The sequence below is a fragment of the Aythya marila genome (assembly GCF_965140915.1).
Source record: "Aythya marila genome assembly, chromosome: 1".
NCBI classification, from domain to species: domain Eukaryota; kingdom Metazoa; phylum Chordata; class Aves; order Anseriformes; family Anatidae; genus Aythya; species Aythya marila.
The window spans coordinates 10,696,021-10,722,721 of record NC_139042.1 but is presented as its reverse complement, the minus strand read 5'-3'; the positions used below and the strand labels follow the sequence as shown (position 1 = coordinate 10,722,721).

Here is a 26,701-nt window from a genome sequence, read left to right as displayed (position 1 = left end):
AATGGATGGCACTTGGTTTCCTTGCAACCTGTCAATTCACACCTACATTGAACAAGGGTATTTAAGTTTCTGAAAAAAAAAAAATCCAGGAGAAATCCTTCCTGCTTCTCTTTAGACAGTGATGTAGCCTCTGCTGTGTTGTAAACTCGCCAGGGGAGTTTTAGGTTAGATGTTAGGAAGAACTTCTTTACTGAAAGGGTTGTTAGGCATTGGAACAGGCTGCCCAGGGAAGTGGTGGAGTCACCATCCCTGGAAGTCTTCAAAAGACGTTTAGATGTAGAGCTTAGGGATATGGTTTAGTGGGGACTGTTAGCGTTAGGTCAGAGGTTGGACTTGATGATCTTGAGGTCTCTTCCAACCTAGAAATTCTGTGATTCTGTAATTCTGTGAAACATCCCATTCTCAGGGAGACCCAGTGAAGTCAGACACATTGAAGACAACAGGAGTGACCTAATGGACTTAATAAAACCAGCACGTCACCTTTTGTCTGTATTAAAGTTAAGTTACTAGCGCAACTTGATTTCTCATATGATCACCTTATGACATTATGTTTAATTAATGTATTTAATTTTCTGTATTTTTTTAAATAAAATAAATCACTTAAAGTGACTTGAATAAAAAAAGTTTGTTCTCTTTTTCTCTTTGTTATTGTCCATACAAGTGTCCCTGCAAACACTCCCAGGTAACTGATCAATAGGCCATAGCAGGCAACTTCTTTCTCTGCTTGGCCAGTTTACAGCAGCATTTATTCCCTTGAGAGCAATTCATGACACGTCTGAGCAAGCCAAGCATCAGCCAAATGGGACAGCGGGAATTGGCTTCTGTGCAGCTTCTTTGTACCTCTTCTCTTCCCTAGGCAACATCACAGCAGCTGAGTTGTGTCCACAGAGCTCAGTGGATTTACCTTGGCTTGCACCAGAGCACGTCTCCTGCAGGAGGTGCCTGCTGCTGTCCTTTGGCTCTGGTGGGAGTGCAGGTGAGGTGTGCTGCAGAGAAGTATTCTGGGGAGAACATACACCTGAAAGAATTAAACTAAAAGAGAAAAAAAACTGCTGTTACATTTTCCTGGCCTCCTCTTGCATGGAACTGGGCATGTTTCTACAGCCAGGAGCCTTTCCTCCAGCAGGCTGGTGTGCCCTTTGGAAAAGGCTTTCTTCCCTGAAACACATGATTGCTGGCTGAAAAGAGGCAGGGGGCTTCTGAATTGCTTTCTCTGAACTCGAGAGAAAGTCAAAGTCATTGCACTGACTTTTCCCCATTGAGTGGTAAGAGTGGGGGCAAGCAGCATGCAAAGGGGAAGCAGAAAGGATGTTACCAACAGGGAAAGGTCTTTGATCTGAAAATTGAGATTAAGTTTGAAGATAGGAAGGGCAATCTCCTCTTCATTTCCTGATCCCCAGAGAACTGTGGAAACCCCTGATTGTTTCTAAAGGGCTGGGAATGCTGGCCCTGCTTTCCATGCTGTTTTGCATTACAGGTATTTCTGTGGAAATAAAGAAGATTCTTCTGATAAAAACTCGGGTCCACTGAAATCACCAGAGCCATGGTTTCATCACCCGCTGCTTTCCATTTTTTCCCATTAGATTTTACCTCCTAACGTTTAGACACCATGTCTGCTGCTGGGTGATGTTTTATTCTCTGGCAGCACAGTCTGTGATAATGGGGGAAGCTGTTTTCCACTATGTTCACCTGGTTGTGCTGCAAATTTGCACAACCTGTTACTACAACACATGGCAGGAAGAAATAGTTCATTGTTGGCGTGAGTTAAGGGGACAACCAGTGGTGGAAATTTTTGACAGGACACTTGCATGAGCTTTGACCTCTTTGCCACCCCAGTTCTCATCTTTTCCATCCTAAAAGAAATACTGATGTTGTTCTCTAGCTCTGGACATTAAACTGAGGCAGGAATTTTAAGTCGTTCAGTCCTGAATGTTCTCCAAACTAGTCTTTCCTGTCTGCTTCTCTGCTCCATCTCACTATACCAGTGAACTTCGCTGACCTCTGGTACTACTTCCACTGCCATGAGTGTTTCACTGAGGATCAGTCAATATCTGCTGGGAAAGGTGGAAAAGCAGAAAAGCTCTTCTACAAGCAGGGAATATACAAACAGTGATATAAAAAGGAAACTGGCTTACTTATCCATTCTTGGAAAAATCTTGTTATTCTTAGGGGAAGAGAGACTTTTAATGTTGACTTGGTATTCTGCCTTTCCACAGTTTAAATCCTGTTTCAAGAATGTTGAAGAAGGGTATTTGTGCCTTGGCTAGCAGGCTTAGTTCAAACACTGCTCTGAGTCTCACATTTTAATAGGATACCACAATGCAAGCAGCATCCCTCCTCCTTGGTAGTGCAAGGCGTGCTCCTAACTGCTTCATGGCAGGGCACTCAAAGAGCCCTGGAGGGAACACTTCTTTCTGCACTGGGCTGTGGAGTAGATCAGATGTGTTCAAGGAGAAGTAGATGGAGTTCATCCCAGAATGAAGCCCCTGAGCAGACCGAGTATTGTGCCCAGCACAATGAGGGCTCTGTCTGGGCCAGTGCTTACACACCTGAGACCTCCCACCTGAATTTGTCCCAGCTGCTGGTGCCATGATGCTGGAGGACAGAGAAGCCCATCACAGGAGGCAAATCTGTCCTGCTGCGCTGCAGAGTGGGCTCCTGCTTTACACACTACCTCTGAGCACTCATCCCTCGTACCCCTGCTAAGCAGCTAACCCAGAACAGCTGAATTGCACCTGAATATGGCTGAGTTGATGGAGCTCAATGCCTAGATGGCTACATGATGTGTTGACACCCTTTGCATTGTTTAAAGTTTGTTGACAACCTTTGCATCGTTTAAGACTGTGGTTTTAATTAGGTAACCACATTAGTATACACACACCAGCCAAGCAACTCTTGGCAAGGATCCTGCAGTGTGAGTAGGGGCCCCTTTGGAGGAATTGCCATGTAATAATGAAATGAATTTGAAGAGTCCAAGCAAGTAGCATTTTCTGCAATACTGCACACAGTGAGGTAATGAAATGCTACATTCCTTGCAGAACTGATGTCTTATCTTGTTCCCTCCTTTGAAAGTAGGAGAAAAACCAAGAAATAATCAACACAGCTGGGCTTTTCTTTTTGTTTACTTGGAAAACTTGTTTTAACCATCAACTTTAGCAAATTTTGGCAGTTACAAACCTGTACACTTTTTTTGTTTTGTTTTGTTTTTATAGCAAAAGAACACAAGACAATACTGCCAACAGCAATTATGAAGGAACAATTAGTTTTCAGATGAGGGACTATACCCACTCAAAGTGATAAACCTTCCCTTTTGCATAAGGTTTAATCTGTTGTCATTGGAGATATGACATCTCTTAATAACTACTTGAAATGGCATAAAACTCATATCTCTAGGGTTGTTGTTTTTTTTTTTTTTGTGCAAAACACATTCATTTAAAAAAAGTCAATAAAAAACATCTTCTTAAAAACAGAAAAAGTTAAACAAAAAGAGAAGAACCAAAAGAAAAGTTACAGTACATTTTGAAATGATTAAAAAGTACCAGTTTTCAAATCTAAAACTTTTTTTTTTGCTGTTACCTTAAAAGTTTAAACCAACTTTGATGACCCTTTAGGTTTATACCAAACAAACAGACGAACAAACAAAAAGAAAATTAAAGCGACCTGATTGGCATCAAATATCTACAAAAGCCTGGTAATTTGAAACCATTATATACATTATTTTATAAACTTCTTTTTAAACACCAAAACATACATCTTTTACAAACCAGCCTGCTTGCAACAGGTAAAATTTACAAGACAATCTTTTCTGATACAGTGCTTTAAAGAGAACTGCTTTCATTCCTAAACATCTTTGTCACTTCCTGAAAAGCGGCAGCATGGGCTCATTGCATTGTTAAATAACAGCGATTCAGGTACTCCTATGACAGAAGAATGCTACAGTTCTGAGGGCTCCAATCTCTTTCCACAATACAGTTCAAGTGCACTCTTAACACTGGTAAAGATTACTTATGGCCTTTGTGTAATACGACATACTTGTAGTTATTGCTTTTCATTATTACATAATGAAATGAATTTAATTTCATTTCCTCCCCATCCACCCATCCCTGTGACGATGCAGCTGATTTACTAACTGAATGCTCCTTCTGGTCATGGAGATGTTAAATGTCAAGTTTATGAAACACAGGCTAAAGGCCATGGATAATGGGCAATACTGTAAATTTCTAAGGCTCTATTTGCAGTTTAGTGTATTGAGATGGACAGAGATGCAAAAAGCACAGTTTTACTGCATGGCAAATGATGGTAAATGATCAGAGGATGAACTTTAAGATGTAGCTCTCTCTTTGGAAACCTATGAAATATCCGTTATTATTCAGTTAATAGATCCCCCAAAATACCAACAAAGCATAAATGTACTTTCACTACTGGCTTTAAATTGCCTTTTTTTTTTTTTTTTTCCTCCATTATTAAGCATGCAACCTTTCCAAATGAAGTGTAGCAGAACTGGTCCAGGGCACCTTCAACTCTCCTGTGTCTGCAGTTATTAGTGGCTATGAGGATGCACTATAGCATTCCTTTAGCTTTTCAAACAGGAGCTTGATGAGGAGTAAAGCCATATTTTTAACCATTTTTTCTGTCCTGCCCATATGTTTCTTTACAATGGATGTTAAATTGAGCCAACAGCAACAATTTTCATGTCATATTCTTGAAGATTACCACCTGTCTGGCTCTCAGAGACAACAGGCTGCTGCCTCCCTAATAATCAGTGTTTCGGTGTCATGCATTGCTTCACCATGCTGTATCCAGGCTGAGTTTCTCACTGAAGAGGGCACCAATACATCAAGGCCAGCACTACTTCAGACTATACTAGAGAATTTAGAAAAGAGAAGAAAAATACCAAGGACCTAAATCTAACTTGCCTGTGGGACATGCAGAGGGGTAGAGCCCGTGCTGGAGCACACAGTTTTCTTCTGTCAGGAAAACAGAGGCAGCAAGAAGCCTTTGTCTCCTTCCAGCCTTGTGCTGCTCTACAGGGTAAAGAAAACCACAGGATAATTCAGGATCAAGGATGTCACCAAGCTTTAGGAAAATTTCTGGGCTGTGTGGAAATCACAGTACTGTAGTGAAGCTCTGCTGCCCCATCTTCCTGGTTGCTCTCCTATGCTATTTCCTATAGGAGCAGCGATAGGAAGGCAGCTTTATGGTGGTCTTCTAGCAGGGCTATCCATTTGGCCCTGTGGGAGGGAGGTGATGTTGTGTCTCCTGTCTCCTTGGGCCCTGTGCCCAGCTATAAGATACTGGGTCAGGATAGCAATCACATGCAATACCTTTGGGTCTATGGTTTGTTTTGTTTATTTTGTTTTTAGGATGTTTATAACCCAAAGGCAAAGTAATCAACACATTTAAGTACATAAGCCTTTTGCACAAGGCCACTTATTGTGGTATTGGCAGCATAAATTACGATGTCAGTCACTTTAAGGCTCTTCCCACTGCCAGAGTTATCAAAAGGCTCTCAGTGTGTATGGCATTCGGACCAAAACACGGAGAACATGCATCCTTTTACTCCCATGTACATCCCTCAGCAAAGTCAGTGATTTTTGACACGAGCATGCATTTGCATTTTAAAAAGTTGCTTATTTCTTGGTTTGCTTCTCTACAAAAAGCAAAAACTGTCTTGATCCTAAGGGTTTTAATCCACTGATAGTGCAAAGCACTTAAGTCTATGAAACCTCTCTTACAGCTGATCCTGAAAGAAAACACTGTGTAGTGGAGCCATCTACAGGAATGTGAGCTGAAATACAGACACGCAGGATCAAGGCCAACCAGATCAGCAGATGACAAGAGTAACAAAACTAGGGAGCTGGCAATGGCAGCAACAGCGATATAAAAATAACCATATGGCAGAAAAAGAATTAAATGTTGGATGGAACAATGTAAACACTAATTCTTACATCAGGTTGTGCATGTGTTTTTTATCTTCCAGCTTAGAAAATTAGGGCTTGTCCACATAGAGCAGTAATGAAAAAGAAAATGGTTTGGATTAACAAGAGGATGTTAATATGAAAATCTTACTCCCTAAGAGGTATTTCACCTTGGGATCTGCATTCAGGTTCTTATCACTATGCAAAAGGGCCAGAACAAAACCAGAAAGACCACATCAGTACCAATATCCACAGAGGGGCATTTGTTTGAGATGGAAAAATTAGATTAGGCTCATTTGCTTTGGAGGGGAGGAGATATTGAGGTATAGAAATGAGTGGGACAGAGAAGGCTGAACGGTGATCCTTGGCACCTTCCCCACAGCACTTTAGTTTGTAGGCGTTCAGTGAAATGAAATGGCAACAACATTAAAACAGAAAAAAGTACTATACATTGTATTTATGCATATTTACTAGTAAAATTCACTATCAACAAGATATTACTGAGGCAACAAGCTTGGTAAGAAACATTGATCTTTTCTGTATGGCAATTGCTAGGCTCCTGTGGTGTTCTCCCTTGTGACACTTCTGATATGTCCCAGTAAAGTTTTGATATCAGAGTCTTACTCAAGATTTTTCATTGAAGAAAAGAAGATGACAAGTACACTTCATAACTAGCTGGGGACTAAAACAGAAGTAATTGCATAATAGATAAAAATGTCTCACACCAAAACTGAGTAGGAGCAAACCCCATGTAAACTACAACTGGATGCTAAGAGACTATCACATTCTCAGAAAGTCATACCAGTTTTAAAATTGCTTCAGAGCAGCTAAGCTTGCAGCTTTGCTTTTCCAACTCAGTTGTACCTAATCTTGAAGAGACATCAATCTAATCCTTGCATCTCATTTCCTGCAACACAGACTTCATGAACTATGCAAATCATCCTCTGTCTGTGCCTCAAGGCTTGCCAAACCACTTTGTGGTTTATTGACAAATCCCTCAGTTCCTTGCAATCGCGATACAAATTTCCATTATTCTTTTTTTCTTGAAAACACAGAAAGAATAGCAGGGAAAGGGAGTTGAAACGTACCGTGAGCACATTCAGAATATATCACCGTTACAGAAGCATGTTTACTTTGAGAAGACCAAGTGACATTCATAAATTCAATGGACAGAAACTACTTGTGGACAAGTACTTGATAATACTTGTATGTGCAGTACATGTTATTTCCAGAAGTTCACTCATTTTTTCATGTACCTGTATAAATGAGATGTTTTCTAATGAAGAATTGCCGCATATTGTACCTACTCTGAGAATTTTAGAAATGCTGTTTTATTAAAAGTGTTACAAGCTGCAATTATTTCAATTATATTCTATTAATAATTTCTTCTTGTTGGGGGTAGTCTGTGAACGAACACTTTTTGTATGTCAAGAAATGGACAACAACTTAATTTTGGGTGAAGCTCAAGTCAGTCAAGAACACGCCCTGGAATACAACTGATGAACCTATTCAGTTAACATGTTTGACTAAGAGACAGGATATGGAAAGCAGCATAGGAAACCTGTTAATGAATCTACTTATTAGCAACAATGACATGCATTCAATAGCTTTTCAAAATGACTGAATTATGCCATGGCAGGAATGGATGAAACCGCAGCAGTAATGCAGACTACAGACTCACATTCATTGTATAAGGTATAGAGATGCTGTAAAATGAAGTGGTAGAAACATTGTCATAGCACTGAGCAATGGGTACATGTATTCTGCTTTAATACATTGAGCAAAAATGCTGTATATCCATATTGCACTTAGCTGCTCGGGCCAATCACTGTGAATGGCCATTTACTCCAGTCAGGCTGAGGGAAGAATAAAAGCATAGTGATGCCATAGTTTTCCTCATTCCATGATATTCTGATGTCTGCAAACAACCTTTGGAAGTCCTCAAATCCTACGAAATCACACAGATCCAACAGAAAATCTAAAACCGTATCTCTGGCCATGGCCCATCCGTGCAGTTCCACAGACTCAGTCACTTTACAGCAGCCGACAGCTCATCCCATAAACTCTAAGGATGGACATTTGCCAAATGATGTTAAACTAACGATTTGAGATTATAGCAATATTTTATGCAACTTAATTGCAACTAATTTTACTGCAATAATTGTAGCATGATGACTGCTGTTAAAGAGGTGATTGCCCAAGCAAGGAATTTCAGAAAAATCAGCCATGCTACATAGATACCTAGGTTTGCTAGCTGTTTTCAGATCCATGTTCACGCTGCATACAGAAGTCAAGAGAAGCTGTAGGTATGCGTCTGAGGCAGAACCAGGCTGCTAATGAACCAGACTCTGACATTGCTAGAAGTTCTCATGGGTGAAGTTGTACACACGCATCTGACATCAGGTGTTAAAACACGGCAACCAAAGCGGGCCAACTTAAATATATAGGCTGTATATATGTTGCTGTATATATGTTGCGGTATATGTATACAAAGTAGAATGAAATGCTATGTAACAAACAAAAGTGTAGATAAATATTTATGGACAAATGACTGGTAGCTTGGCTTTGATATACCAATTTGTAAGTGCTGTTTTTTAAGCCATCTGACATGTTGTACATAGCAGCCTCAGCGATCAATTGCTTTCACTCTTTCACTGACATAATATTTCATGCAATATTGCATCTTGGAATGATCCATACCAGTTCTTTAATGCTGTAGGGAGATCATAACACTGTAACACTTTTAATAATACAATACTAAAAAAACCAACAATCCCCAACCCTGGGTAATGGTGGGAGGGAGAGAAGGAATTTATTTAGCAGTGAGATCGTTTCCCCCTTCCTCAAAAGCTCAGTTTTACTCTTGGTAATAAATAGAAGGTACATACTCTCCAGATTGTAACAATTTTGTGATGTGTAATACTTAACACAATTGGTCTCTTCGCGTCTGCACATACAGTATCATTTCTGAACAAGTTAATAATGGGTTATACTGTATTTTTGCATTGCCCAATATATATAGATACACCTTCAGCAAAATTTCTTCTCAATATTTATACTATTAATTGGACCAAATGACAAAAAATAAAAATAAAAAAGGAAGAAGAAGAAGAGGAAGAAGAAGAAGGGAGCTTCCTTTACACTTGTGTCTGATGCTGGGTCTCCACAAATGGAATGTGAACATTTTCTAGGTTGAGTTCCTCCACGCTTTCATAGTCACTCATGGCTACTTCGGAGTCATCAAAGCCACAGCTGGCTGAGACGTCAGAAGAGGAGGCATCTAGGGAGTTGTGCAAGGATAAGGGCATCTTACCTGCACTAACGTTTTCTGTGTTCTGGCTTGGGCCAACAGCAAAAGTACTAAATTCGTTACCAGTCTGAGCCCCTGCGGTGTCCGTCTCATGGGGGAACTGGTGAGGAGGGAGGTATTGGCTGGGGTGGAAGTGCGGCCGTCGTCTGCAGTCGGGGCTGAGTGTACTTGCCATTGAGACTGGCTGCGAGGGTGGAAGGGTTTCATATTGGTCTGGATAATCCTCTGGAAGAGGAGGTGGTAACTGGTCCTGGCTCATGAACTCCTCTTCGTGAGGGGGAGGGTAGTCGCTGTCGATGTCGTAGCCACCAAGGTAGTAATCTGTTTCCAGCTCTCTGGTGCTGCCATGGTGAGCTGAGCCTCCATCTGCTGTCTCGAAATTGGGCACTTCTTCGATGTCGGATAAACGAGCGCTTGGCATCCAGTCAGAGGTATCCCAATGATACGCTGCAGTGGGGAAGAGAACCAGAGCTGTTAAGATGGGGACACTAATGGCAAGGGGGTGTTGAGCATGCACTGGAGTTTGCTAAAGATCAAACTCTCAATCCTCACAGCACGTTTAAATCACAGCATGCGCCACAGGCCATTGCCGCGGGTCAGCCATGCTCTGACCAGAGCGGTAGGAGAGAAGGACGAAACAGCATGATGATGCTAATGCAAACAAGCAGAGAAATGAAACACAGCTAATCTAAGGCCGTGTTCACATCTTAGGATGTTACTAGGTTGTATTAGAAACTATGACGCTGACAAATCAAAATGACAAAAATCTCTGAATTAATGCTTTTCACAGTTAATTGGAAAAAAAAAAAAAGTCAGCATGCTTATGATACAACATCTAATCTCCCCTTCCACCTCCAATGACTTTGTTTCAAGAAAGGAAGTGTGCAAGCAAACAATCTGATCAACCAACAGACTGAGAACTGGATCCTGAAATAACAAAAAAGTGTCTGGCCATTCTCATGCAGCATTTGCAACCCAACAGAATTCAAACAAAAGAACATGTGAAGCAGTTCAAGAACAAACAGATCAAGTCAGTGTCCTCCCACCCCAGCACAGTCCAACAGGCAGAAAGGGTCTCAGAAAAATCACCTCTGTTGTAGTTCTGTCCTTGATCCATAACAGACACTGTTAGATACAAAGTGAAAAGTAAAAACTGGTAACTTTGAGCGTGTTACCAGCATAGTCTTACACGTGAAAATACAAAACTCTGCATGCATATTTCTAAAGTACAGTTGGCTCGGTGTCATTTTAATAGGATTTTAAATTGTTCTTTATTTTAACGTACAAGATAAGCTTGCCCAGTCAAATGCAGACATACATAAAGAAATGATTGTCATGTGCATTATACTCCTTTTCTATCATATCTTAATTATCTACCCTCACTGAACAGATATGGAATTACATTACAGCTGGAATTCTTAATACAAAAAGGGCTATCCACCATCTCTATGGTTTATAATTGCAAAGTACATTTCTCTCTCACTTTGAAACAGAAAAATAAGAATCTACCATTCTCAGGGCCGGTTCAAACAAATCTGGGCCCACCTGGGCTCAGATACCATGGTGATGGGCACGGTATAAGAACCTGAATAGAATAGAATACAAAGCCATTTAATGGGGCCGTCAGCTACAATGCCCCGCAACCCCGTACCCACCTCCCACCTGCACTGCCATGCTAGCTGGTGGGAAAGGAGGCATTCCAGTATGGAGAGGGTGCAGGGGCTGGGGAGAGAGCAAGGAAAGAGGTTTTGTGTGACAAGAGCGGGGAATAAGCTGCAGCGTTTTCTAGATGGGATGCTCTTGTTCAGCCACATGTTATTGGGCTTCATGCAAGAAGTCACCGGGCAAGGTCTCTGGACTGCCTTGCCGGAGGAGGTCTGGTCAGATGAGCAGCACCTGATGGCATGACAGTCCTTAATCTCTGGCACAGATGAGGTCAGAGAAGGTTATTCTCCAGGCCTCCATCTATTAACACCACTCTTGCCCTTGCTTATCACCACATATGCTGCGTGGTGACAGTGATTTATTTGTTAGCTCGTTAGTCAGATAGCAGCTTTCTACCTGCTCTGCATTAGCCTGGGCTGAGGAGGGTTAGGGCTACCGCAGCTTTAGCAGCACTGTCTGAACCGGCCCTAACCACTCTTCTCCTTTGTCATTCCTCTCTGCTGGATGAGGATGTTGCTGTCTTTCAGTCAGTGTAATGACATTGCACCCGAGATGTGTCGGGTCCTTCCGAGCTGCATGGTTTCAGGATCCAGGAGAACCTCACTAATGTGCTGACTCGCACCACCTGCTGCAGCTCCCTGGGGCAGGAGCCCAGTCCTCCCACCGTGATGCACCTGCAGCCCCTGTGCAACTAATGATGCACTGCTTCCAGCAGCTATGCTGCTGGGCATTCAAGATTAGTAACCCTTATGTAAGGAACTGGGAAGTGGGCAAAGCATTTTCAGTGACAGCCTCTTGAAATTGTTGCCAGGTTGGCTTTTTCTGACCTGTAAAGCATGATAGGAAGCCATTGTGTTTGCTTATGCTTTCCTTTAGGAATGCAGAGACAATTACAGTGGCTGTGCTTTCATTTCAGTGTTTTTTTATTTTATTCTATTTTATTTTTCTGAGTGAGACTTTCTTTTTAAGTTAACCTTGTCTAGTTCATTTTATACAACAGCCAGAAGAATGGCAATATTATACTTCAGAAAACACACTATGGACTATATTTTGGACTTGTGGATAACCAAGTTGATACTGAGTTGACATTTTCCCAAGAATAGCATAAGTGCTCTACAAATAAATAATACTAATATTTATTTTTGGTATATCACATTTCCTCAATGCTTTATCAAAGAGGCAAATTGTAATGTTCTTGTTTTACCGTTAGGGAAACCACTTGTAGCATGATGGGATTACCCTGAGGGCCAATGGCAGAGCTGAATGTTCAGCTCTGTTCAGTAGGCAGAGCAACCTCAGGGGAAAGGCAGTGGTGGGCAGGCTGCTTGCTATGTGTCATACCTGGAGTTGTGTCTATGCATCTGTTTGACACTATTACCTGGGAGAATCCAGCTACCTGCCCACTGCCACTTTGCTCCTCTCCACATAGTCCCAATGGAGTGCATAAGCCAGCTTTACTGCAGCCAGGATACTTTACAGCCTTCCTGCATCTTCTTCTGTTTCCCATCCTCTGTAGATGGGACAATCTCAATGACTTGGCTCCACTGTCAACCTCATCCTACTCTCTCTGAAGGCAATGGCAATAAGCAAGCAATAACATTGACTGAACAGAAGATGATGATGGCCTTGACACCTTTTCTACCACCTCCAATTACCCATAGATATCTTGTGTTACACCACCCTGGTGTTCTTGGGTTTGCTGGTGAATATGCTGATTTGCAAATCCCAATCCCCACCACAGGTTTGCTTGTCAGTGTAGATTAGTGAGGTTCTACTGGAGTGTTTCACAATGAAAACAAGAAGCATTGTTGCATAACAAGAAAGAAAAAAAATTAAATACCTTCATTTTCTATAGTGTCAACTACATTGTTGACAAGCTGTATGACAGTCACTATGGAAGCTTGCAGGGGAGGGAAAGCAGAAAATAAAGGGAAGGGAAGGACAGCTTCAGGTTAGTATTTAAAACACATGTCATATGTTACCACAATAAATTCTCTCAAACAGACAGAACTGACATAGAAAAAAAAAGTCTGCCAACCAATGCATGATTTATGCAGTGGGTTGCAGGACATTTCATTTCAGATAATCCAATACATTTTCAGAGTGGTGATAAATTCCAAACCAGCATTTCCAAAAAGGCATACGGCATGATGTGTATCACCTCATAAATTCAAGCAGACTGGCCAGCTGATTCAATTAAACAAAGCAGTATCTTGTCTACCTGACACTAATTTCTAATTCATTCTTGCTTAAAGGTCTCCAGAGACCATGCCATGTGCTCCAAGGGATCATTATCTTTTAGACCAACGCACCATCTGTAACTGTGCTAAGCTTAATCTATTTCCTAAGAGAATGTTTTACTTATTTACGGTTTGAGCCATGCAATGCAATACCTCTGGGACATAAAGCAGTACTGCCATAATTAGAAGGACACAGTCAAGTAGGTTTGGTTCAAATTCAGGTCTTTGCTTGACAGAATATTTTCATAAATGCCTTGTGTGTTCTCAGCAACTATTTAATCAAAATACACTTTTTCCTTGAAATAATTAATATATGCCACACAATGTTTTAACACAGAGAGGAACAGCGTGGGATCTCCTAGCTGATCTGAATTTTGGATAAACTAACAACATTGTCTTTGACTACTTGAGATAAAACCCAGTGAAACAAGAGGGGACTCCCATTACTTCCATTGGGTACTGGGTTTTCTGACGTCTTTAGCTAAAAGAAAACTGATTGCTTTGGAATAGGCTAAGAAGAGGACCTGAAATGTTGGGCAAGAAATACATTACTGTTTCACACAGCTGATAGACTTAGAGGTCACAAGAAGCATGTTGAAAGCAATTGCAGCTTTCAACTTCATGATGAACATTGAGGGGACTGTGTTAAATTTTGAGCATGGGATCAAGGATCTCATCCAATTTCCTCAGTCCTTGTGAGTGCTTGGCAAAAAGAGTCTTGATAAACCAAAGAAACCATGTTCTATGTCTCTGTTGAGTGTTTATGACATCAGTGGCACTGGTAATTGTGTAAGCAAGGGAGGCTTGTATTGGCTAATGCAAATAAACATTATGGAAAAGTAGGTGGCACCATGTAATTAGCTGTTGTGTGGCTGGAAAAAGAGGTGGGCAGCAGCCAAAAGATGCATGAGGAGCCTTGTCAGAGCTAGGGGGAACCACTGCTTTGGCAGTAAAGTTGCAGCCCCATCCTAGTCCTGGCTTCCCCACATATTGCTGATGTGAGTGAGACAAAGCAAGGAAGGAGTGGAAAGAAAAAGAACTCCACCAAGAAGAAAGTCCACTACTGGGAATGTCAGCCAAATGGGAGTGGGTAATAAGAGAAGGAAAAGTGGTGCTTCTGCCAGGGATCTGGGAGCTATGGACAACTGAGAGTAAAAATGGGAGGTCAAAAATCAGGCCCATCACAAGAGTCTTTGTGGCAGATAAAGGATGGCTCTGGTGAGAGCTGAGCAGAGAAGGGAGGGAAACTTCCACCCCAGGCAGTTCAGTGTAAGAGAACATCCAAATCTAGCACTTCCAAGGGTGGAAAATTGGCATCATCAACAGCAGTTCCTTGGACTGTTCAGCACAACCAGCAATTCAACAGCAGTAATAGTAACCTAAAAGTCCACTTTTGCCACATCCTCCTGTTTCCAAATTGCTTATTATGGAAACCTGCAACTTGCTTTTGAAGTGAGTTTTCAAAACATTATTGCTGAGACCAGCAACTATTTTTCTCTGTGACCATTAACAAAAATTGTTTTTTGATCACAGGGAATACCATTAAGTACTCTCAGCTAGACTAGGGGAGCTGAGAAATTTAAATGAGGTAGATATGAGAGTACACTTGGGCTCAATATCACACTCAAAATGTTTTCAGGCTGAAAAAAAACACAACTGTTCAACCTAGTAATGCAAATCTGAAGACAAGGCTCCAAGCAACATGGAGAGGGTGAGTGGAGGTTGTCTGCACCTGACAGTAACTGAATAACATAGATCTGGTCACACCTTCAGCAAGATGCATCCCAATGCTTCTCTGGTGAAAAACAGGCTTCCTCAGTCAGAAACAAATCACCAGTTTCACAAGAGAGTATTGGCACATTTGTACAACAGCAAAACAAAAGCCTGTCCTTCCTGTCTAGCCACATGGACCTCAGCTTTGGAGGAAGAAGCCTGGCCTCTCCTGCCTCCCCAGAATGCTGAATTGTACCCATTGCTGTTTCAATGACAACCTTTTAACCTTTGCAGGGCTGTGAAGCAGAAAGAATTAAAATGACAGGAGGGGGAAGAATTTATGGTTTCAAGAGGGATATCCATTATCCCCTATGTACAACTATGTGAGTGTGAATATGCTTATTTATGCCTGTATTTGTATTTTAGGTTCTTCCACTGCAAGACCAACCTGACACTGAAAGAAAGCTAGAGCGTGCAGTCTTGCACTGACCTCTGAAAAATGACTCAGATGATTTAAGTTACTTTCTTCGTTCTCTCTGAAGTTATTGATTTGTTTAGACCTTGAACTTGAGTTGTTGCCTTTAAAGGCCATATTTTCATTGTAGGTTTCAGGAAAAATGAGTGGGCACAAAAGGCCCAATTCAATTTCAGTACCATGCCACTGCCTGAAATGGGGGCAGGATAAGATGCTTGAAAAGCCTTATTAGAATTTGGGGGATATAAAAAAGTAGCCATGTACAATAAATGAACACATGGATAATTATTATAGAAACAATATTACAAAAGTTTTTTTTGGGGGGGAGGGGGCATAGGAAAGTGCTGAGAAGTTTAACAAAAATATTCATGATGCTTCAGTCACAGCTGAACGAAAAGGAGCTGCAAGTGCCCTTCACTTTAAGTGCTTTTTCCAACATTCAGGAGTACCTAGGGAAGAGCTGCGTGACTTGACTGAGGAACTGAGTCTCCTGACAGTTCATTAACTGGCATCTGAGGAATCTAAGTGCAATGTCTTTGTGCTAATCTTTTTCTGTGTATCTGCATGAGGCTTCCCAGACATCCATCATCCCTCCCTGGCAGAAACATCAGGGCTTTTCTCAGCACCACTGCTCAACATGCATGGGACTTCAGAACAAAGGTTTGGTCTGACTTTGCACACTGCTTTCTGGCTGCGTATGGCTCTGCCCACGTCACCCACAGAGATAATGATGTAGGACATGAGAGGGGCAACTAGTATGCACTGAGCAAGGATTTAATAGCGCTCTATTGTTAGCTGAACTGTGATTGCCAGGGAGAGGCCAAGCCACCAGGGACTGTCCCATCCACTCATTGTTGCGTGCTGAGCACCAGCAGAGTTTTGTTGGGACTGTGAATGAGACCTGGCAAACTGCAGAGAAATTCCCTTTCATTTGACTCACGAAACATGAAAGTCATCCTCTTTCAAGAGAAAAAATGATGGAAAATCTACAGTTTAACTTGCTACCTATTAGTCAACTTCTATCTTGGCAACATGAGTCTGCTCTATCATAACTGATTTACTGTAAAGCTTGGTACTGAGGCAAGAGCTCCAAGAATCAAGATTTTAATTACATTCCTGTAATTTAAAAAATGGCCACAAACTGAGGGTTTGATTCCACGGCTTTCTGACTTCCAGCATCATTAAAGGGTTTTCCAGATGTCATCTAATTGTTTTTAATAATGTTAGAAAGAGAGTTAAATGCCTTTGTCCCCAGCATAATAAAGAGAAAATCATTTCTTACCATTGTCATCACCCGAATCAGACTGGAAAGAGCTGAGGGACTGTACTTCAGAGTTGCTGCCTTTATTACTTCCTGCAAAACAGGTCACTTCTTCAGCGTCATCAACCCCTTTACCTTCATTGACAGCAAAAACAAAGCACAATGGTACTCTATATGTATGAGCATTTGTCTATTTATACCACGGAGCCATCTAAATGCTGCCCATAGGTAGTCTTCTATTATTTTTGTCAGAATAAAATTATTCCCTCCAGATAGAGGAATTGACCCATCGGTCACGAAGGCAGCTGATGACAATACCCAGATTTCTGAAGGGTTTGAAGCCCAAACAGTCTCTTGAGTAGCTAACACCATCATAATTTAGGAATAAACATCTGTATTCAGATACTTTTGATACCACGTAGTCTCAGTGGCAAAGAAAATGATGACTTTAAAAATGTGGTATAAACATCTTATACAAGAGATTACAGTTGCATTTATCTTTACTGTCCATTTTCTAACTTGAGAGCCTTTTTATAGGCTCACTCAAAGCTCAGAAAAGTTATTGGGCATCTTTTTATTTACATCAGTGGCCCTTGGATCCACCATAAATGTAGAGTAGATTATGCTACAATTTAAATTGTTTTTCATCACAGACATTTAGTCTTGACAGCTCTTCTACAGTTCAGAAATGTAACTGCAGCCTGTGGTATAAGTTCACATGTAATTAAAAACAGACATTCAAATACACATTCTATGAGTGATAACAAGGAAAACACATCATTCACAGTAAGCACTGAGAGACAGATGTGTTAGTTAATTATGAATGAACACACTCAGGTGCTGCAAACAGTCAATCCAGGTAAGTACAGCTCTCCACCTGCTATCTGTAGATATTTCTACCCAGCATGGGGCACCTGCATATAGTAACAGCTGATTTACTCCTGCTGAGAAGCAGGGTATATAGTGGATGGAGTGAGTGCTGCAGTAATGAAGCTGCACTGATTCAACTCATTGACAGCTGAGGTCCATCCCCATGGTGTGGTATCATGCTGTGCAGAAATTCATGCAGATACCAGAAGCGTCAGTGGCAAGAGCACCCAAGAGAATACAGAACAGAGCACGTATGGAGGCTTACGTGCTGATACTTTCAATCAGCAGAACTATATTTAATGGCTAAAAAGGTCAACCACAACACAATTGTGAAATACAGCCTGAAGGAATGAAAAATGCTCTATTCTTTCACTAGAAGACCTTGGCCAATGTGCTGCCTTAGATGAAAATGTGGAGGTTGGATATGAGGCAGTGCTAGGTTCCTCTCTCTGATGTCTGTTCTTATTCCCTAAAACAATAAGGCAAAAAAAAAAAATCCTAGATCATGGAGTTTTAGTTGACAATTTTGATCAAAGTTGTGTCGCAACGGGGTTGAACACTCATTAGGAAATATTAAAAAGAGGAAGCATGGCTAAGAAAAGAAACCCTGTGCTCTGCTAAGGCAAACATCTCTCAAATAAATCAAATCCCTTCTTTGAGAAATATAACAATTTGAAGTTTGTTAGCCTTCAGGATAGAGCATTAAGTGTAGCTGTGCTGCTCTACCAGCTGCACCCTGAAAAAGACCCCTAGCTATGGTGGGGAAGAATGAGGACATCATGCAGTGCTACTTACTTTCTGTCCCAGCATCCCACGTGCTCTTCCTGATGGAGTCACAGTCGGAGCGACAGGGAGACACGGCGGGCAGGTTGGGAGCCACGCTGCACACCACAACACCCCGCCTGGCTGTCAGGATTCGAGGGGACTCGGGATGAAACGTTGTCATCTCCTGGTGCTCCACGCCAAACCCATCCACTATCTTGTCCAGGTTATTCCGCGAGTCACTCTGGAAGCACGGGGTATAGGCCATTGGCCTAACGGGCACCTGTGGAGGCCCAACCTCTTGGTAGATGTTCCTGCTGTCGCCGCTGTTCCTGATGTTCTTGAACTGGATGCCGTTGCTCTTGTTGAGCAGGGCGGCAGTGGCTGGATCCTGTACAAGCGTGATGTTATTGCGGGAGTAGTTCTTCCTGAACACTTTCTTGCGAAAAATGATAAAGAGGACGATCAACACAAATATGACAAACAGGACCACAGCTATTCCTATCAGCTCCTCCTTGCCGACGTATGAATGCCCAGCTTGTATATTGGGAACCACCACAGGGCGAAGACCACAGTATTGTCCCACATAACCAGGCGTGCAGTTACACAGAAATGAACCAAATATGTTGACACAGGAGCCACCATTTTCACATTCTTCCCTTTCACACTCATTGATATCTTCTTCACACCTTAAAAGAAGAAAAGGAGAACATAGGGTCTGGGGAACACTTAGCAAACAGCCCAGCTTATAAGTGGTGACTTATCTTCTCAAAGTGGTACAGCTACAGTGAACAACTTGCTGGTGCTTGGCAAATTATCATATTATTATCATATTATTTAATGGCATTTAAATTTTTCTGCAGCTATTCCATGGCTTTTTAAGACAATAAAATGAAAATGTCAAGAATGAAATAAGAGTTTAAAACATCGGATAGGAAAAGGCTCCTTGATCCTAATAAGGCTCACAGAATGTATTAGAAAATATCAGAACTTTTATATCATTTTTGGACCATAGGATGGGATTCAATATAAATATCAGGGGGATTCAAGGAAAAAACAGAGTTGAGAAAAAATGTAGTAAAAATATTCAGAGACTACTAATTTGAGAGAAGAGGAGAATATACTGACTTCTACAATTTATTTAGGACTGGAGATAGAATGAGCAAATATTAGAGAAGTGGGAAGAAAAAATACAGGAACCCTAAACAGAGAGAAATGGGGAGAAGAACAAGTGATCAACAAAAACGCAAAAGAAAATAAAAAGTCCAAACAGACAAAGCAAATGAGAAAAAGGCAGAAAGTGGGTCAGAGGATTTTTTGTTTCTACAGCAAGTATATATATGATCAAGGTTTGAATTTAAAAAATGAATGCAATCTATTAGGTTTTTATGCTAGGTCTAAGGTGACTGAAACTGATCCATTAAAAAAAATATATTACATACCAGCTACCACAGATTTTAATGGATTTATCAAAAAGCCTCTAACAGTGAAAACCATTTGAAGATCATAGCCTGAAACAAAACTTTGGAGCCAAGTTCAGAAACCTCATGGATTTCTCATCTCTCTTTAGCTTGCACTTGTTATAAGGACTAACTTTGGGGTTGTTCTTTTTGTGGAGGAATCAAAGAATCGTCTAGGTTATAAAAGACCTTCAAGATTATCAAGTCTAACCATTAACCCGACCTACTGAGTCCCATCACTAAACCACGTCCCTTAGTTGAGTACAAAATGGCTAATCAGAAAATAAATCCCATCAGTGAACTGAGATGCTCCCGTTGCCCACCTGGGAAAGTTTACTTACGTTACTCCAGTCAGGCCATTCTTGCAGTTGCAGATGAAAGCGTTGCCAATGGGATCGCATGAGCCTCCATTCCGGCAGGGATTTGGGAAGCAGGCTGTGATCTCTGATTCACAATTTCTTCCAGTAAACTGGGAGAGGCAATTGCACTGGTAGCCTGGGAGACAAGGGACACAAAGAAATACATCAGAAGTTGTCGTGGTTCCGCTCGAGTGGGCAGCCGAGCTCCACCACAGCCGCTCTCTCACTCCCCCTCCTCAAAGAGGAATGGGGAGAAAATATGTGAAAAGGGCTCAAGGATTGAGATAAGGACGAGAAAATCACGCAATAATTATTGTAACGGGCAAAACAGACTCGGCATAAGGAGATAGTAAGATTTATTGCCTACAACTAACAAGCGAGAGAAGTGAGAAAACAAAGGAAAAAAAAAACAAAAGCACCTTCCCCCCCCATCCACCCTTTTCCACCTCCTCCCCCCGAGCGGCGCAGGGGAACGGGGAATGGGGGTTATGGTCAGTCTACAGCACTTCTTCTCTGCCGCTCCTTCTCGGTCACTCTCGTCCCCTGTGCTGTGGGGTCCCACCCACGGGATGCAGTCCTTGATGAACTGATCCGGCGTGGGCTTCCCACAGGCAGCAGCTCTTCCAGAACTGCTCCAGATATGGGTCCGTACCACGGGGTCCATCTCTCAGGAGAAAACTGCTCCAACCTGGCTCCCCTACGGGCAGCAGCTCCTGCCAGATCACCTGCTCCTGCGTGGGCTCCTCTCCACGGGCTACAGGTCCGGCCCGGAATCTGCTCCGGCAGGGGTATTCCACAGGCGGCAGCCTCCGTCGGTGCAGGGCCACCTGCTCCACCGTGGTCTCCTCCACGGGCTGCAGTGTGGAACCCTGCTCCACCGTGGTACTCCATGGGCTGCAGGGGGACATCCTGCTTCACCATGGTCCTCACCACAGGCCGCAGGGGACTTCTGCTCCGGCGCCTGGAGCACCTCTCCCCCTCCTTCTACACTGACCTTGGTGCAAGGCTGTTCTCCCACTCCCTTGACTCTCCCGGCTGCTGTGTGGCGCAGCGTTTTTTCCCTGTCTTAAATATGCTCTCACAGAGGCGCAAAACAACATCGCTTATTGGCTCGGATCTGGAAAACAATGGGGCCCTTCCCAAACATGGGGCAGCTTCTAGATCTTTCTCACAGAAACCACCCCTATAGCCCCCTGCTACCAAAACCTTGCCACGTAAACCCACTACATTCCACCCCTCGCCTCTGTTAATAGCATATTTAAGACTACTCACAACATACTCTTACTTTACAATTATCACAACAACCTTCACAAAATTCACTTAAATCAAAACGAAAAAGAATTCACCACACCAAAATAAACATAACATCATCACAGCACCGACAAGGTGGACATTTTACACACACACCACCCCTCGTCCCTTCACCACACTAACATATCACAGTTACTGCTTTCTTAAATTCTTCACAACTTGTACATTCCTAACAATCATCCTGCACATATTTTTGCCCGTTACTTCTACTAACTATCATCCTTATCTCAAATTCCTTGAGCCCCACGTTGGGCGCCAAAAAAGACTGTCGTGGTTCCGCTCGAGTGGGCAGCCGAGCTCCACCACAGCCGCTCTCTCACTCCCCCTCCTCAAAGAGGAATGGGGAGAAAATATGTGAAAAGGGCTCAAGGATTGAGATAAGGACGAGAAAATCACGCAATAATTATTGTAACGGGCAAAACAGACTCGGCATAAGGAGATAGTAAGATTTATTGCCTACAACTAACAAGCGAGAGAAGTGAGAAAACAAAGGAAAAAAAAAACAAAAGCACCTTCCCCCCCCATCCACCCTTTTCCACCTCCTCCCCCCGAGCGGCGCAGGGGAACGGGGAATGGGGGTTATGGTCAGTCTACAGCACTTCTTCTCTGCCGCTCCTTCTCGGTCACTCTCGTCCCCTGTGCTGTGGGGTCCCACCCACGGGATGCAGTCCTTGATGAACTGATCCGGCGTGGGCTTCCCACAGGCAGCAGCTCTTCCAGAACTGCTCCAGATATGGGTCCGTACCACGGGGTCCATCCCTCAGGAGAAAACTGCTCCAACCTGGCTCCCCTACGGGCAGCAGCTCCTGCCAGATCACCTGCTCCTGCGTGGTCTCCTCTCCACGGGCTACAGGTCCGGCCCGGAATCTGCTCCGGCAGGCGTCTTCCACAGGCGGCAGCCTCCGTCGGTGCAGGGCCACCTGCTCCACCGTGGTCTCCTCCACGGGCTGCAGCGTGGAACCCTGCTCCACCGTGGTACTCCATGGGCTGCAGGGGGACATCCTGCTTCACCATGGTCCTCACCACAGGCCGCAGGGGACTTCTGCTCCGGCGCCTGGAGCACCTCTCCCCCTCCTTCTACACTGACCTTGGTGCAAGGCTGTTCTCCCACTCCCTTGACTCTCCCGGCTGCTGTGTGGCGCAGCGTTTTTTCCCTGTCTTAAATATGCTCTCACAGAGGCGCAAAACAACATCGCTTATTGGCTCGGATCTGGAAAACAATGGGGCCCTTCCCAAACATGGGGCAGCTTCTAGATCTTTCTCACAGAAACCACCCCTATAGCCCCCTGCTACCAAAACCTTGCCACGTAAACCCACTACAGAAGTCCACCGCTGTTATCTATCTAGAAGCAAGGAAATCCATTTGGCTATTGTCCTGGGGGGGAAAGAAGATGTTTATAGACATTCTGGTACATCTCCATGGTCCACACTAATTTCAGTAGAATATTTGCTTATCTCAGATGTCTGAGCAATTGGAGCTTATTTCTACAAGCAGGGGCAAAAGCAATCAGTGCAGCTCAAACTACTCTGAACATCATTCATGTAAGAATAAATGTCCTCTGTGAACAACCTTGGTTGTGGTAAATATTCTGGATATGCGATATATCTCTCACTTTTTTTGAAACAAAAGACCATATTTTTCAATAGTAGCAGCCAACACTTCTGTTGGGGCTCTATCAAAGATCAAACACATGAGCTGAGAGCTCTTCTACATCTGCCTTTTACAAGGACAACACAGCAGGGATGTGACTGAAATAATAAAACACCTGATAGTGACACAACGCTTTCATAAGGTGCATCATGCAGGCACGAACTATAAACTTCATAGCACCAGCTGAACTGGGCAACACCACCTCTAATCAGAGCTGATTAGGTGCCATGTGTGCTATTAAGAGATTGATTAATCACTAGCTGCAGTAAATCATGTGTAGCACCACTCAAGTGGAGGGGGACTCTACAGAGGATCAAAGTCTTTCTTCCACGCTTCTTGCAGAGAGCAACATCACTCAGAAACAGTTCCTGAAACCATCAATTCAACACCCAAGTACCAAATGTCAATCTTTTTTTTTTTTTTTTTCCCCCCTTGTGACTTCATATGGCAGAATGACATTGATAAGAACCTTATTTAAGATCATAAAGAAATCCAGTGAGACAATGCATATCTTTATGTTGTGAACTGGATATTGATATCTGAGTGCTTCTTCACTTGAAAAGAGCAAGGAACACCTACTTTCAAAATCTAAGTGTCCCAAACCAATGCGTAGGCAAGTTTCAAGCTTCAGTTATGGGATTCTCAAACCAAAGCAACTGAAAATGGCGTATTAAGCACCTGTAACAAGGAATCTTCCTGCCATTAATACTGTTGAACCTAGAGCTGAAACGGTTCAATGCAGCTCAATTCAATGTCAAAATTACAGGAGATAAAGCTGGTATACCTGAAATACTGTGTCACAGTGGTGAGATTTTAAAACTCTTTTTTTTTTTTTTTTAAATCCCTATATCTACACATTTGAAATATATATATGCATTCTCCTAGTTCTAGGAAACAAGGCAGGAGTTTCTGGCACAGTTACAAGAAAGAGAATTTCACATCAACAGTACAGCGAAGCCCAGTGGTGGTATGAGGCTAAAGTAATTCTGAATTAGGACCCACACATCTTTTATGTCCTATCCAGTTCAATTCACCCTGCTCAGTTACCCTAATTGAATTTTTTCATGAGGACAGCTTTAGAGAACAAACTTGGAACCAGATTTACTGGCTTATTGAGTCAAGAGTCCCATCCCATCTAACTGAAGATATATGAAGTAGATACTCAAATACAATGCTGTTTCATTGTCATGATCGAAAAAAAAAAAAAAAAAAAAAAAAAGGAAATAGAAGCACTGTTGTTTTTTTAAAGTTGCAGAATTAAGAAAAGAAACAATTCCACTTTAAGGATTCCTAGAAGTCGTGTTTTGGACAGCACAAGAAAGATGGGATTATTTTTGGTGTCTTATACACATCTCACTCAAACAATGCCAACAGCTTTCTGGACCCGTAGAGAGCTGGGATTGAAGAATTACAAAATTGTGACTGCAGCAGGCATCACATTTTGATGCCATTCTTACAAAAGGTTCATTATTAGCTGGTAAAATACCTGATCTAGAAATGCCTGAGGTAGAAATCATAACATGAATAAGTAAGGCTGTTTCAGTGCTACTTTTTATGACTGAACAGTGACATCTATGGTTCAAAAATTTACAGTAATGTTTTGTATACTTTTATGGTCTCAGGGAGTTTAAGTGAAATGAAAATGTTCAGTGTTTGTTGCCTTATGTAATAGCAGAATAGATCTGTTCTTTTATTTGTTAACTGACATTTTAAAATGATATAACTTTAAAGTGACTTTAAAAAACAGCTTTCTGCACCCATGTTGCTAGTTGGCAGTCAGCAGGAAGACAAAGCCTTCAAATCATTCTTAACACCTCTTCTATTTGTTTCAGCTGCACTTAAGTTCTGGGTTGTCATCCTCTAACACATTCTGTTACATTTATTCACTGCAGACAACCTGAGAATTTGATTCCTTTTTTTTTTTAGTTGAAAAAAATCCTTTTTCCAATAAGTATAAAAGGAAGATGGACTTATTATTATCATTGCCAATTGTTTATAATAGAGATGCACTAATTTCAGTTAGCATTTGGTATCAAGAGGAGATAAAAGTGAATGCATCAGATGGGTCAGAGCTCTACTGGGTGATGTATGAGCAAAACTGAAATGAATAGTCTGCTTACGAAAGTCAACATTCTTGACTGAAGTTGATTTAATGATGGTGCAACGCAGTCAGATATTTGAAGGCTGAAGTATTCGGCATGGATTCTAAGTCTAGGGATCAAAGTTAGTAATAAAAAGGCAACAAAGCTAGGAATAAAAAGGCAATAAAACAAGGCAGTGTTAAATTACAATATTTATCACTGACTTTTCTTCCTTTTAGAAGTGCTGCCATACACCTGCCAATGCTGAGCCACTGGCAAAAGACATCAAACTTTCCCATGACACACACACACTCAGAGCTGTGAGGCATTCATCCGGGAGGGCTCCAGCACAGCAAAGCATATGTCCAAATCCATGGAGTAGGGAAGCGAAGAGCCGATACGATGGCTCAGTTCACAGCATGGGTTGACTCGGCCAGCAGACTTGCCAGACCTTTTATGCGTTTCCAAACCTCTCGGCAGAGGCTGTAATTTTGCCTGGTGCTGCACATTGTGGCCACATGGCCGTGGACAAAGTGCAATCCTAAATAAAACCTTTTTGGTCAGGACTGCATCCTAGGTCTAACGAAGAATTTTTATTACATTTTTATTTTAATATCCAGGCAATGTATCATGTATTTCTTCTCATCTGTTTAATGCAAGAATAATAAGCAAACTTCCCGTGTCCAAGGACAACACAGCTGAAGAAAAGGCCAAGTGCCCCTGTCCTCTCAGTCCAAAAAGAACATTACTCTTTCAAGAAATCTTGGGCTTGCTCCTGTTCACAATGAAGGCACTGGAAATCTTGGAAATTCATCAACATTTAAGATCATACAGTCCATCTGGCTTCCCTCCAAGAAATATGAATATTTCATTTTGCATACTGATGCTGAAGAATGTTGATACGCATTCTCCATGGCAGCAAATCTTGTGCTGTCACCATTGCATGGCTTCAGAGGGAACCAGCAGAGGAAGACAGAAAGCTCTGACAAGCACATGTAGTAGGGTAGGACCAATGCTCCCAGCATGTGCCACAACAGCCTGTACCAACAGCTGACCTATAAGGAACCACAAGCAATGAACAATACTATTGCCCAACACTTACACAGACATACCCCTCTACTGCCTACATGTAGTTTTGGGCATTCCAGTTCTTTTATTAGGTTTCTCTCATGCTCATTCACTAATCTGAGTGTGTCCTCCTCTATCCCTCCTCAGGTAGCTGTGTCACATCCTCTGACTCCAGCAGCTTCTCTTCTTGACTTCTTGATATGTCCCTCTTCAGTCATGTAAAGAGTCAAGAAAAAAAGGGCTTTTTCAGCTCAGACTTTACTGAAGAGCAACAAGCGGAATGTGAGGACACCACACAGGCTTCCTGTCTATACCTATGTTTGCTTGGCACTTGGTAAGCAGCGACAGTGGCAAAAGGCAGGCACCATGCCATCAGCAGATGGGATGCTGTTATGCAGTGAACATCTCTGTTGGTAGAATTCCCAGCCTGAGCATCTGAATGTCTGTCTATCCTCAGGTTTACTTGGCTTTATTGAAGAGGACGCTCCTAACTGCTGCCAATTCTTTTTTTGAACATGTGTATGCTTCTCTTTCTATCTATCACATGCAAGAGGAGC

The 26,701-nt window shown here is 42.3% G+C and overlaps 1 protein-coding gene across 1 annotated transcript in view; it reads right to left on the bottom strand.

The window, feature by feature from the left end:
• The window catches only part of FAT3 (FAT atypical cadherin 3), a 93,390-nt gene that overhangs the window by 1,511 nt on the left and 65,178 nt on the right, over positions 1-26,701 (bottom strand). Inside the window, exons 15-19 of the mRNA XM_082751489.1 lie at positions 20,016-20,169; positions 18,248-18,903; positions 16,604-16,717; positions 10,318-10,353; positions 9,232-9,675 (exon numbers count right to left, since the gene is read on the bottom strand). Coding sequence (XP_082607615.1) covers positions 9,232-9,675; positions 10,318-10,353; positions 16,604-16,717; positions 18,248-18,903; positions 20,016-20,169 — 1,404 coding nt within the window. The remainder of the gene's footprint in view (positions 1-9,231; positions 9,676-10,317; positions 10,354-16,603; positions 16,718-18,247; positions 18,904-20,015; positions 20,170-26,701) is intronic.